This window comes from Harpia harpyja, chromosome 3, assembly GCF_026419915.1.
Source record: "Harpia harpyja isolate bHarHar1 chromosome 3, bHarHar1 primary haplotype, whole genome shotgun sequence".
Lineage (NCBI taxonomy): Eukaryota > Metazoa > Chordata > Aves > Accipitriformes > Accipitridae > Harpia > Harpia harpyja.
Window position 1 is genome coordinate 65,946,116 of NC_068942.1, and position 13,431 is coordinate 65,959,546.

The 13,431-nt window shown below is 44.7% G+C and overlaps 1 protein-coding gene across 4 annotated transcripts in view; it reads right to left on the reverse strand.

Annotated features, from left to right (window-relative positions):
* PRIMA1 (proline rich membrane anchor 1) overlaps positions 1-13,431 on the reverse strand; it is a 55,636-nt gene that overhangs the window by 32,521 nt on the left and 9,684 nt on the right. Inside the window, exon 3 of one of the 4 annotated variants that reach the window (XM_052783047.1) lies at positions 5,308-5,378. The exons of 2 other annotated variants lie outside the window; for them this stretch is intronic. In XM_052783047.1, the coding sequence (XP_052639007.1) occupies positions 5,365-5,378 (14 nt within the window). In that variant the 3' untranslated portion in view covers positions 5,308-5,364. Of the gene's footprint in view, positions 1-5,307; positions 5,379-10,681; positions 10,773-13,431 lie in introns of those variants that run through there. One more of the 4 variants, XM_052783046.1, reaches the window with a different exon arrangement.

The following is a 13,431-nucleotide window of genomic DNA, read 5'->3' on the forward strand; positions in this document are numbered from 1 at the left end:
AGGTCCAAAAATCACCTCATCAACCTCCCTTCACAGCTGCTGCCTGCAGACAACGCACCCAGCCACGCTTCAGCCGCTGAAAAGGAGATGCAGGAGCACATCACATCAAATGCCAAAGGCAATGCCGGTATCAACATGAGGCCCGGGGCTGGGTCAGCCCCGCTCTCCAACTGGCTGGCCATGGCCCTGGAGGCAGCCTGCAAGAGGCCATAATCCTCCTCTGCGCTGCCTCCAGACCGCACAGCAAATGCAGAGCAAAGACTGTGAGCAGACTCAGGGAGGGGAAGGTAGAGGCATTCCCAGATTTCAGCTACGGGGGATCCAAGACAGGAGTAGTCCGAGCAGGTCCAGCCTCAACTGCATGAGCTGGTGGTGGCACCAGGCGCCACTGCCAGCGACGTGTACACACAATTAAACCTTGAAGAAAGATAAACTGGATTTGGCCACAACTGCAATGGGGCAACTTCTTTGCCCCGTGGTAAGCCATGGTCATAACCAAACCCACCTAGCTGCTGGCTGGAGGGCTTCGGGCACAGACTGCCCCCCTCCTGGCACCCCAATGGCAGCTACAGTCTCGGCCCCCTAGCAGGTATGAAATGATGTAGAGGAGATACTGGGAGCAGACCACCTTAGAGGAGCAAGACGGTATCACATGCACTGCTGTATGCTTGCACATATTTGCCCAGAGAAGTTGTGGATGCCCCATCCTTGGAAGTGTTCAAAGATAGGTTGGATGGGGCTTTCAGCAACCTGATCTAGTGAGAGATGTTCCTGCCCACGGCAGGGGGGGTGGACTAGATGAGCTTTAAATGTCCCTTCCGACCCAAACCATTCTGTGATTCTATGATATTTAAATGTCCAACAGGGAGGTGCTTTGGCATTGCAGCTTCTGGGCACAACGGTTGGGACGTGGCCCCAGCCCTGCTGCTGCTTCATCCTTGCTTGCTCCCCACGAAGCACAAACAAAGCAAGCTCCAAAGGAGAGCTCCAAATGCTAAAGCAGTGTCGAGTGGATTAAATCTAGCAAATACAATAAAATATGAGATTCCCACAGCACTGTGGCTTCCCAGGGCTGTTCTGCTCTGGGATGGACATACTGTTACCTGTTTAGAAAGTCGGGGGGGAAAAGGGTGCAGGATGGGCAGCACAGAAAGCCAGATCTATTAACAGCCATCATTAACTTAAGGGACCAGGCCAATGCAGCAGGAATGTAAAACAGGAATGGATGACAGCTGCAGTAACAGATGAAGTCCACTTGGGGCGAGTTCACCTCCAGTAAATCCAAACATGATGGAAAGGATTTGGATTACCACAGTTCTCAAAGAGCAGTGACCCAGAAAGCTGCTCTCCTGGACCTGTTCCCTGAGAACCTGCTACAAAGAACCTGTACAGGAGGAAGATGCTAGCCAGCGAGGAAAGACCAAAGAACTGTTATAGATCAGCAATATCCTATCCCACCACCCTCACCTCTGGAGCATGGCTGTAACTGTACACAATGTGCAACAGACTGGCTTAAAGAAAATAAGAATCCCCTAATTTTGGAGCAAATTTTGATCCAGAAAAAAAAAATCTATGTGGGTTTTCTTTCATTTTTTTACTTCCTTACAGATCTGCACCCTTCCTGTTGTTTGTAAACTTAGGGCCATTTCCAGAGCGCCATGAGCTAGTCGGGTAAACAACTACTACCAGGCAATAGTGGTGTGCTCAGCAGAAAGCCTGTCCTGATTTACTGTCTCCCTGGAGTAGCTAGATTAATAATACTGGTAGAAATCAGCTATTCCTGTAGCAGATGATACTTCTATTTATCACATTATGTTGCAGACAAGTTTATATCATGCAGCTGCTCAGTGCATATGTTCCTACTACAATTTTAAGGGGGATACTGCAATCACTATGCAGTGGGAACTTCTGCTATAATAAAAACATGTGTGGGATGATGCCGGAGAAATTCCCTCCCCCGCAGCTTTTACATTGTAGACGCTGTTATTCTACACTCTCGGTTCCCTCATCTCCTTAGTTTTCTCCCCCTTTCTAAAAATACTTCCCTTCTGAAACAAGAAACATGCTCAGTTTTGTGCTTAGTTTTGGAGACTGGAGTTTGCAGGAGGTGGAGGAAAGGGGCAGTTCTGCAGGAGTTTTCTGAAGGTCATGGGCGATAGAAGAGTGCGTGGCTCATTGCAAGAAACAGGACTGGAACCGCCACTGAAAAAAACTGAGCCTGGATACAGCCAGTGAAAAAGAGAGGAGCTGGGTGGGGGAGTTTTAAGTGTGGTGCTTAAGATCTAAGCTTTAGAGGTTATTGAACCTGCATGCATTTAGGTTTGGGTTTTGCAGTGGATTTCACTAAAGCCCCATGTTGCTCTGTTGTCTTGGTAGGTCTCGTGCAACTGCTTTTCCCTGGCAGATTTGAGAGTCCTTTAGATAACAAACATATCATTAGGACCAAAATAAAAATAATAGCAGATGAAAGTATCGGTCGCCCAGGCATAAGCGACACACATTGTGAGGAAATGGCTTGCGCAAAGTCACCGCAGCTCAGTGAAAAAGCCATGAAACAAAATGTCTTTTGACTCCCAGCCAGTCGTACCCTCTGGATCATGTTGCCTCCTCCTTCAGAGTAGACGCAAACACTGGATTTGGCCATAACTACATTACAGGGGTGGAAGCAGCAAACTCCCTTGTTGACTTTCCGGGCAGGTGCCAGATCTCTGCCCCAAGCCTGCCCGGGACCTCTGTGCGGCCGAGACCTATGGACAGAAACAAGGTGGGATCCCATAAGGTGCCCAGGAAGGGCTGATGCTAAGCTTGTGGGATAACTTCTATTGGTTTTGCATGGCTGCAGAGGAAAACTAGTATTTCAGTTCAGAGTCCTACATGCTTATGGAAAGACCATGATGCATACAGCAGAGCAGTCGAAGGACTATCAAAAAAGGTAGGGAGGCAAAGTCTGTTCTCCAAGCGATCGACAGGCTGAGGGCCAGATCTGCCAGCCTTAATCCTATTTAGGTTGTTGGTGAAGCTCATGGGACCTGCCAGAACTGAGGTACGACCCCACAAATAGGAGCAAAACATGGTTTCAGCTGCCAAGGTCTTTTGGAGGAGAGGGGTTAGCGAGCACAGAGGGATAGTCTGTTCTCTAAAGCATGATCTGGAGAAGCGGTAGCATTTAAAGGCCTTGTGGAAAAAAGGCTTTTAAGGAGATTACATCATAGCTAGTTTCTGTGTTAACACTCGGCTCTGGCATTTATCTTTACAATGGACGCTCACGTCAGCCACTGTCCTCTGGTCTGACTTTGTCACATGTTTTTCTAACCAGCAGTCTCCCGATGAGACGCCGTTTCTCCCTTACCATCTGATTCTCCCTCAGCAAAAAGGACTGAATTGTTTTTACCCTGATTAAATCACACACTATCGGTTTCTGTCCCAAGCAAATGAGAATTGAAGCCTGTGCCTTGCAAGGCAGCCTCCTCCTCGCAGCAATGTGGTCATTCTGGAGGGCCTCGTGGGCACCGTCACACTTCCCTGCTCTCCACAACCTGGATCAGCGCCAAGCTGGGCAGCACCGAGATAGTCCTAGTGACACCCCCAGATAGTCCTAACTGCTGCCTCCCCATGAAAGCCGTCACTCAGGCAAATCCTGCCATACTCGGTGGCCTGCTTTCTGAAACGCAGGAGTCATCGATCAGATTAGTGGGTATCTGGTGCCCCTTAGAAACAGGTCACAAGTGCCTGAAAATCTGCTGTTAAATTAGTAGCCTGGAATTTATTTTAGAAGGTAACCTGATTTCCAGAGGTTCTGAGCACTCAAAAAGCCAGGATGCTCTAACTTGGGTATGTAGCTATACAAACTTAAGTTTAATCTTCTGAGTTTTATCACATAGGCTTTAACCTCTGTTTACTTAGGCAGAATGTCACTGTGGGTAGAAGACAGAAATTCCTCTCAGCTTTCCAAGCTGTTGCAAGATGTAGGGATAAAAAGTGCAACATAAGGCTGCATGTCAGCACTGTTGTTATTCCCTTCCCAATTCTCTAATAGGGTAAATACATAAATTTTTAAGCACTTCATCTATATTTCTACAAGATCTAGCTGTATTTCCCTGACCTTCCCCTCAACTACCTATTCAAGCAAACACAGCAGCGAGGCCATGGTCTATGGCAGAACAACAGCAACACAGCACTGACCTGGGGACAGTAATTCTCAGTCCTTTTGAACAGAGGCACCACTGAGAGGCACAGAGATGTGCCAGCACAGTACCATCCACTTCATTGCACAAACACACAGTCTGGCTCTCCAGCAGCGAGCAACGCGCACAGAGAGCACCGGCTATTCTTCAGTGGGGAAAAATCACTGCTGAGGATCATCTGCTTGCCCCAGCAAACTGTGGGACCTCGTCACGTTACGGCAGTGAAAAGAGCATCCTGGAGAAAAGAGGCCTGAAAACACTGAACCTTCACGCTAAGTCTGCCTTTGCCATTTCGGCACTCTGATACCTGAAAGCATATTAGCATCAGTATTCATCAAGCACACACACATGCACACATACATAGAGATATCTGTATATGTCCCTCCCTCATTCTGCTTTGGCTGGCACAGATTTCCTAGAGAGGATCTAAAAATGAGTATGATACTCATGAGTGAACTCCCAACATGTTTTAAGAATGAACTTAACACCTGTAACAGGCTGTAATCAGCCTTGCAGACCAAGCGAGTACTGCAGCCCATCCCCTGCCAGTGTGCCCCAGGTATGCCTGTCCCGTGACCGCTTCTGCGAGGAGCTGGTCGGCCACCCCGCTGTGCGAGGCTCTGGTTTCCTCACTGCATCTCATAACAAGGTTGAAGAAAATCAGAAGCTTCTGTTCTGGCATTTGCTGTGGCAGGCCTCCTGCCTGCTGGGACCCGCAGAGCTCGGTACAGGTGTGAGCAACTTTAACACGGGCAGGAGGAGGTTTGCTGCTATGAATCAAATACGTGGAGACTTCTTCAAGCTTCTTGGGAAAAGGGCTACCTTTGCTTGCAGGCTTGCGGCACTGGGCCCTGAGGCATTTGACATCAGACAAAAGTAGGGACCAGTGAAAGAAGTAAAGGGTCACTTCCAAAGTGGAATTCACTGGGGACAGGAGATGCATTTTCCCACAGCTTTCCTCCTCCATCACATAGCCAATATCACCTCCCATATCCACCACAGTAAGATAGGTATGAAGAGAAATGAGTCTTCTGGACAGTTGTCTCCCCCAGTCAACCTGGCTTGCTTTCAGGCTGTTTCAGAGGATGTTTCGGGGCAGAAGATGGGCTCGTGACCAGCTACCAGGTATTTCAGGGAGAGACAGGCTCCTGCATGGGGTGGTGCAGCTGCAGAGGGCATCTCATGAAGAAGTGACTGCCAAGGAGCAAAGACATGAGTAGAAAATTAGCCTCATCCTCCTGGCATCCTCCCTCGTGACCCGCTGGCCACACTCACCTCAGATCAACAGCGAGGAAGTACTTAGCAAATAGCACATAGAAAGCATCTGTCCTCTCCAAAATAAGGTGGAATGGGCCATGGCTTAGGACACTTGCTGGGAGTTAAGTGGTTTAGAGAGCTCATTCAGCACCTATCTGCGTTTTTAGGTGATGAAAGCCCTTAAAAAGCTAGCCCTTGCTTTTACTGAGCCACAGGCACCCTTGGATGAAATCCATGACCCAGCAGGTGCTGTGAAGGCAGGTACAGCTGAGCCTGTCAGTGGCACCCGTATGGACACTGTAAGTACATATAGTGATAGCCCTTCCAGGCTGTTAATTCCCACATCTGCCGATGCATGCTCCTGTGTCAGGGTTTTGTTGAAACCGTATCATCACTGACAGAGGAGAAATAAGACATGACACAGTGCTGTTTTGCACCATGGGTTCTTGCCCAGCCCCTCAGGCTGCCTCCTTTCTTTCATTACTGTGCGGTGGTGGCATGGCCATAGGCTCTGCCTCTTGCTCCCGGCATGGTGAACGCCTCGTCCTCCTTGCTGCGTGGTGGTGCAGCCTCCTCTTCAACGGGTGGTAGGACAGGACATAGCTGATCAATTCTATAGCAATTACTGTTCACTTCTCAGCCTAAAAATAATAATAATCTTCAGTGCTTGAGGTCCAGTAGTCTCAAATCCAAAGTTTATGGAGGTGGAAAAATATCTCCATTTCAGATATGATAACTCTGAGTGGCTGATAGCGTAGCTGACTCTCTTGGGACCTCCCAGCAGGCTGGTGGCAGAGGGAGAAGCAGCACCCTGGACTCTCTTTCCACCGTTCCCCGCAGGGTGGTCAGGACACCGCCTTTGCGGGAGTCACAGTACGTTACTGTCGAGTCTTCTGAAAGCTTATCCGCCTTTCAGCTCTAGCAGTGAACTCTCAGGCTTTCAAGGGAGGGATGATATAGGCTGAAAATCAAGCAGCTGAAATATGATTTCAGAAGTCTAAGCTCCTACATTGATGACCAGTCTTTCGCCACCAAATGACTAATAAGATACCTCAGGGCTGGCAGATTCAATTCCACAGAAAGATGACAGATTTTCTTGGTATAATGTTTTATATATAGATCAAATTAAGGTCCAAATCTGCACAACTTCTTCAGGCTGAACAGTATTCACATGAGTGGTGCCATCAACGTCACAGGCTATGAAATGTGAGTAAAATTCAGTGCTACTGGTATGATTAAGATGATATCTCTTAGATCCTTAGGGGCTTTTTAAAGAGCTCAGGAACCTCCAGATAACAGCAAAGATTGGACAAGCCTCACATCTTAGAGCTGAAACTTTCTCAAAATTAGTGCCTTCAGGGAAGGCAGATACAAATTAGAGCTGAAACTTTCTCAAAATTAGTGCCTTCAGGGAAGGCAGATACAAAACTAGCTTCAGCCAACTGCAGACTGTATTTCCTGACAGAGATTGTGGAATACTTGGAATATTTTCCTAATGTGTTAGTAGCAGCAGTTTCTAAGGCACTGTTTTGTGTCCATTTCTGAAAAATTAATGGTTTGCCTGTTGGGCATTCAGACACTATATGGAGAAAGTGACTACAATAGACATATAATTTAGATTGGTAAGTATAGATGGCTTTAAAGAGTTCACTTTACAAAGAAAGCCATATTGCAAGTCATATGTCTGAGTTTTAGGGAACAGCTGGCTGACTATGTAGCAGATACTTCTGTTAGTGTATGGTATCTATATAAACATAATCCTCCTGTTTGATATTACATAGTTTATTCGTTGTACCACTTCAGTGGCTCAGTTATTGCTGGAAGTAAGGGCCACAGATATCACTTAAAAATGTCCCTGAGGAGACTAATTAATAATTCCCATACCTAGTACACTCAAGTTCCTTTTCCAAATTGTATTCAGGTTCAACTTAAGGGAAGCAAAATTGATGACCCACCCAGAGTAAAATGGAACTGAAGTGTGAAATGCCTTCCAAACCAGGGGTTTAATTCTAATAAAAATAAAATTACATCTATCAACTGATAAATTTTCATGCAGTTTCCATAAAATATAGAATACTTAAAATGACAATTACATCACATTAACAGATCAAGTCATTTCACCATACCAAATGCCCAACATGAAGTCCTCAATCACCACTCAGCGTATATCTGTAACTCTCTGAAAGCTAAAAGACAAGGCACAGGCCACCTTACAGTCACAAAAGCTAGCAAATTGGTTGCTATCATCTGCACTTCCCTCAGGCTTTACACAGAAGTCTGAACCTGCACAGGTAGGTGAGCTTTTGCAGAGATGCTGCTCACCATCACTCCCTACTGAAGCCTACAGCAGTAGGCAGCCAGTGCTGCAGAATGATGCCTGGTAAAGCTGAGGTAGAGCACCTGCAGCTTGCCAAATCAAACCGTGGGTTAAACAAAACCCTCCCTTTGCTCCACTGATAGTCATTTCCTTTGATAGTGGCTATGAAATAAGATTATGCACTGCTTCTAAAAGGAAATGAAAATGTCCAGGGATGATTCAATAGAATCTGCTCCATTGGTGAAAGTCCTGTTGAATAGCAGCAGTGCTCCTGGTAAAAGTCCTGTTCAATAGCAGCATTTGTCAAGGAACAGATTTTTGTGTAAAATATTTCTAACCAAGGAACTGATGAAATATCAGCTCCATTTAAAAGACACTTCAAAATTATAAAACGATTAATTTTAATAACAATTAGGAATTCACAATTTGCTGCTGTATATATGTGGTTATAATGTGATATGATTTAATAGTGGAAGTGTTAAACTAACTTGCATAATTATTAATGACAGTTTTGGGCAGTGGCATCAGTTATTAACCTATGTTTGTACTATATTAATGGACACTATGTACTCATTTTGGGATAACATCCTAAATGTGCAGACTGCTGCTTCCTTGATCTGCTACATCGACTTAGAAATTACCCGTAAGTTGCAATTACACGGGCAGTCCAACACCTTTATATCATGTTTACAACAAAGACAATGCACAAAACCATTCCAAGAACATAGATTTCTGTGGGTCTGCTTTACCAAGGTCAGTTGCTTAGCCCTCCCTGTTAGAACAGCTTACTTCTGACTTGCTGAGATGAGGCACTACTTCTTCTGCCACGGACAGGGGAACCTACAACTACTTGTAAATCAGCAGCCTCTGACTCAACAGTAACTTCACTAAAGATTTGTTATCTTCTTAATCAGTGAAATGGTAGGCATGTACAAATGGACTGCCATCCACACAGGGAATTAATGTCTTCAGCTTAGCCAACTCCCTCTGCTTAAAAAAAAAAAATCAAGCTGTTGGAGTATGCATCTCACAGTAGAAATTGCAGAATAAGTTTAATATCTGGTGCTTCTTTTTTCAAAATCAGACAATGCTTTTAATCTATAGATAACAGAACTCCCACTGATTCCCACACTGCAAAATCTGGCCTGAGGCTCTTACTTTTAAATACTTCAAAATGTACGAACGAGTGCATTTTCAAGAGAGTGGATTTTTCCATAATATGGATTTATTACTGCATGAAAAATTGAAAACAAATCTGCAAGGTCCTAGAGCAGGGGGAAGATTCATCACTTGCCTAAATAAAAATTAGACTTGACAAAACATTTCAGAATTTATTGTGGTGAAAAACTCTGAATTGGGAAAGCAATGGAAGCTGTGATTGACAGTCTGATCTAACCAGTGTTTTACAAAGATAGACAGAGAGTTTACGACAGCTTAATATGAGGAGATATTAGGTGCACAAGTGATAGCAGAATCCTATCATGAAAGTATTAGCATGAACCTTTCCAGTCTTACGGGCTTTCTAGTCACTAATCCAGCTCTTCAGACTTACTATAACATCCCAGATGTCCAAGCTATTTCAAACTTCATATTTGATTGCTGCTTAAGATATCTCCTCACCCTAAATAATTTTCTCATTTTGACTGGGAGGTGAGGACTTGTAACTTTTATTCTTATGCCAGAAATAACTGTGCTAAATGCAAAAAATTTTAGGATTTTGAAGTCTTTATGTCTTTAGTGATAAAATCAGAAGTGGCTGCAGTTTGTGGCAGGAAATCTAATCATTGCATTTCTGATTTAGGTGGGTGAACTCTGCCCAAATCCCATCTTGGATGCTTAATGATTTGGTTCACTGTGCTAACAGAGAAGGTAGTGTCTGTGATGTGAAAACAACGCGATGGGGAACTGGACTAGACTCTGCATGTGCCATCATCCATGACTCCAGGCTGCAGGGCTGGATTTCAATTTAGATTTGAAAGCCTCAAAATCCTACTGCCAGTTCTTAGAGTCACAATCCTTCAGTAAAATGAAAGTGTATGTGGGAGAAGACAAGAACTGAATTTTGGTTTTGCTTTGTAAATTACAAACAATGCTCTCACACAAGACTGTAATTCACAGTATGACAGCTGTGTTACCAAAACTGAAAGGGCTTCCCTGTTTCAGCATTCTGCTTGCATTTAAAAAAATCACTGTCTAGACCAGACTTGTGGTAAAACAATATTCTCTCACAGTAGCTGTCATTACCATAAATGTCTTGGTGTAGCAGGCAACGTGCCCCCTGCCATTTTGGTGCTACTATACTTCTCTTTCATTACTGTTCAGTGTTGGTAGTTGCTATGTTGTATGAAGTATGGAAGAAAACATCTTCCCCATATTATAAAATAAAACCATCCCCATCTGTTTGCTAGCAATTCCTTTGGGCATCGGCACTTGGGAGAAGTTAATCCAAGACTCCTCAAGTGTGCCCAAATATCTCAAAACTACTCAGAATCAGTCCTTCTGGCAGAAGGGTGGTAGGTAAATGCTGGTGCTGCCAGCTGAGCCCTTAGGGTCAGAACTGCATTTGCGGCAGCTGTTTAGAAAGGTGCAAAGCACTCACAAGACAAAAGGCCTTCCCAAAGGGAAACTTAAGGTCAGAGCTCTTTGAGAAGCTCAACCCATATTGCAGCAGCTACACCAGACTGCCTGCAGCAAATTCTTTGGCACCTCATGTTTTAAAACATGTGGTGGCCTCCAGGAGGATTTCAATTCAGTTTGCAATCACAACCTCCCCTCAACTCCTGGGGGACAATCATAGACCTCTGCCAAGGACAAAAGTCCTTTCGGCATTGTGTAGGCAAGCGCATCAACATCTGTACCCATGCAGTACAAGAAGTGATGTGGTAAGCATCAGGACCATGCTCAGCTCTCCTGCTTGAATGGCCATGTGGAGACAGTGCTCAGCATGCGGCTCAAACTCATTCTCTGGATCCACACTGTCCATTCTACCACCAGGATTTAGGTCATAGAAAAGCCTAAGGAAAAAATGTTTCTTATTCTTTTATGTCCCAGAGCCATACGTTTTTTAATTCTATAAAAAGTTCCTGCTGTGAAAGGCTATGTTGTTAACAGTCAGCAAGCCAAATCTGCAAATTGTACTTGCTTTAAAACCTACTCAAAGTTTAAGAAGTTCCAGAGCATTCCTGTACTTCAGATTCCTGCCTATATGCACACATTGTGACCATCTGTCCTCAAAGATCCAAATGTCCTTAGCTTTCCTATTTGCAGTGAAGGGATGCTGCGCACTTTCTGAAATTAAGCTATACATCTGTGCTGATATAGTTGCCAAAAAGTTGCACCCTTCCTGCAGTTGGTCATTTTTATTTTGGCATTTTCACCAGCCCAAATAATTAGTTAATTAGATGCACTATCTCCAAAGATAAAGGAAAAGACTTCACCTTGAAAAACAAAACCATACAATTACAGCCTGGAGATTAGAATCCTCTGCAGTGATGTCATTCACTTTGGCTTTGCACTGACTTGATTGTGCTTTATCTCAACTGATAGATCAGGGCAAACTTTCACTGAGGTCAGGAGCTGTAAAGGCTTCACTATGTACCCATGTGCAAGCGTCCAACAAGTCAGAGGTTGGTTCATGTATCCAGACTCAGCTGCACTAGTACAGCTTGTAACGATCTCAGATAAAAACTTTTATTTAAGTTTCCTCCCCTAAATTTTGACTGAAGCAATGTTTGACTGGACACTTCCATCATCCAGAGAAGGGATGGCAGTACCACGGACTCCTCACCCAACGTGGGAGATGGGTAGAGCAAGTAGCAGTTCATGCTGAACATCCTTTCTCTTCCTTGTACCATTTTGAAGAAGTCACTTCTGAAATGTTTTTTCCTCAAAGGTTACACAGGTTAAAACTGGTACTGACTGCAGTGTATGTCTAGCTTTAACCCTTTCCTGTTTTGAAAGCCTAGCTTCTACTTCCGAACAAAGTTCGTTCTTCCTTGCAATGCCCCTGGAGAAACCTGCGTGCACACAACGTGTTTAAGAATTGACAATAGCAGTATTTTAGATTTTGAAGGGTCAACATCATTTGAACTAGCTTAATCTCACGGGTCTGTGAAGCTGAGTTAGAAGTGCTGCCTAAACAAGTACTCCATCTAACTTGCCTTAGTCCTGGCTGAAATCCAGAGACAAGGAGGAAAGCAGATGAGGGGAAAAAAAGAAACAGTTAATTGAAGGCCAGGTTCTGAGCATCTCTATCTCCTTCAGGTCATTATAGCCACATCTAGGGAACACACTCAATTTCATTGAAAGTTCCTCCTTTCTTTGCTGTCAGCATCTAAGCTTAGTTGGCCTTAGGCCCCTGAAAGCCTCATGAGCTTTCCCTTCATTTCATCAACGAGCAGTTTTCTAGGCACAGGTTAAAGAGCAGGCTGCTGCTTGCGTAAGGAGAGTTACTGCGGAAACATCAATATGCCAGACGATCTGGAGGAACCGCAATTGGCTCAGCAACCATGTCTCCTGACAGTCGCCACCATCCTAGTTACTTCCAATACAGGCTGAAGCCCCTCTCCTTGAAGACCCTCAGTGAGGTACACATCTATACTGAACAAGACAGCAGTATCTCAGTGGGACGCCAACAAACTGCATCTGGAATGAAGCTCGGGAAACTCAAAACTGAAATGCTCCATGTGTCCTACTTTACAGAAAGAGGCAAGGCTGAATTAGCAATATTGAGAGAACCAGCATCCACAGGGACCAGCATGACGATCCTAGCCTTCATTTAGATACCGTAAAGCAGACATTCACTGGGGCAGACCAGGAGTCCTCCACTTAGCGAGGAGGAGGCACATGGATAAGCTGCCATGAGGGAAAGTCCCATGACAGCTGCAGAGCAGATGCAGTGAAGGCAAGGACAGAGGCTTGAAGGGACATGGGAAACGCCAGTGGTCTGTGTGAAGGAGTTGTTAGAAATGTGGGAAAAGGAGGCCTGGGGTCATGGCTGAAGGAAGACAAAAGCAGTTGATGTTTTCTTCCCTGGGGCCTGGAGTTCCGGTGGCAGAGATGTTCTCTGAATTCACCAGTCCATAACTTTGTTGTCCATATTTGGAAATACATGAGCCACATGATCTAATTTAATTTCCCATATTCGTATTGTTGAACGAATGATATGCCTTCTCAGGGTGCACTGAAACACACCCCACACATTGCTGTTGTAAATACATGACTATAACAGTGAGGTGTCTCCTAAAGCCTGTAAAGTTGGTGTTTCTACTACCGCTCATGTATTTAGACTGACTGCTAAGCTGTGTGTGATTCTACTCATCTTCTGCGGAGGGAATTAGCTTATCGTCCCTCAGAGTAAACACATTTACCAGTCATTATACGTGAATTCTGGAATTCACAACATTTAACAGGTTTTGTATGAATCTATCTGCAGGAAGCAGAGCTAAAGATTTGTTGCCGGATCAACCTGTCAATATTGAAATGTCTAAAGAGACACTAAATGCACTGTAATTGTTCCTGAAAGTCCTCAGTTGTCCTCAAGCACAATAAAAACCTTTCAGGGAGTGATTCAGCTGCTCACAAACAGTTACTCAGTGCTATCCCATACATCCAAGTAGGGTTTGCAAAACATTCAGGTGGGACTGATAGAGAGGACACAAAGAGGGTCCCCTG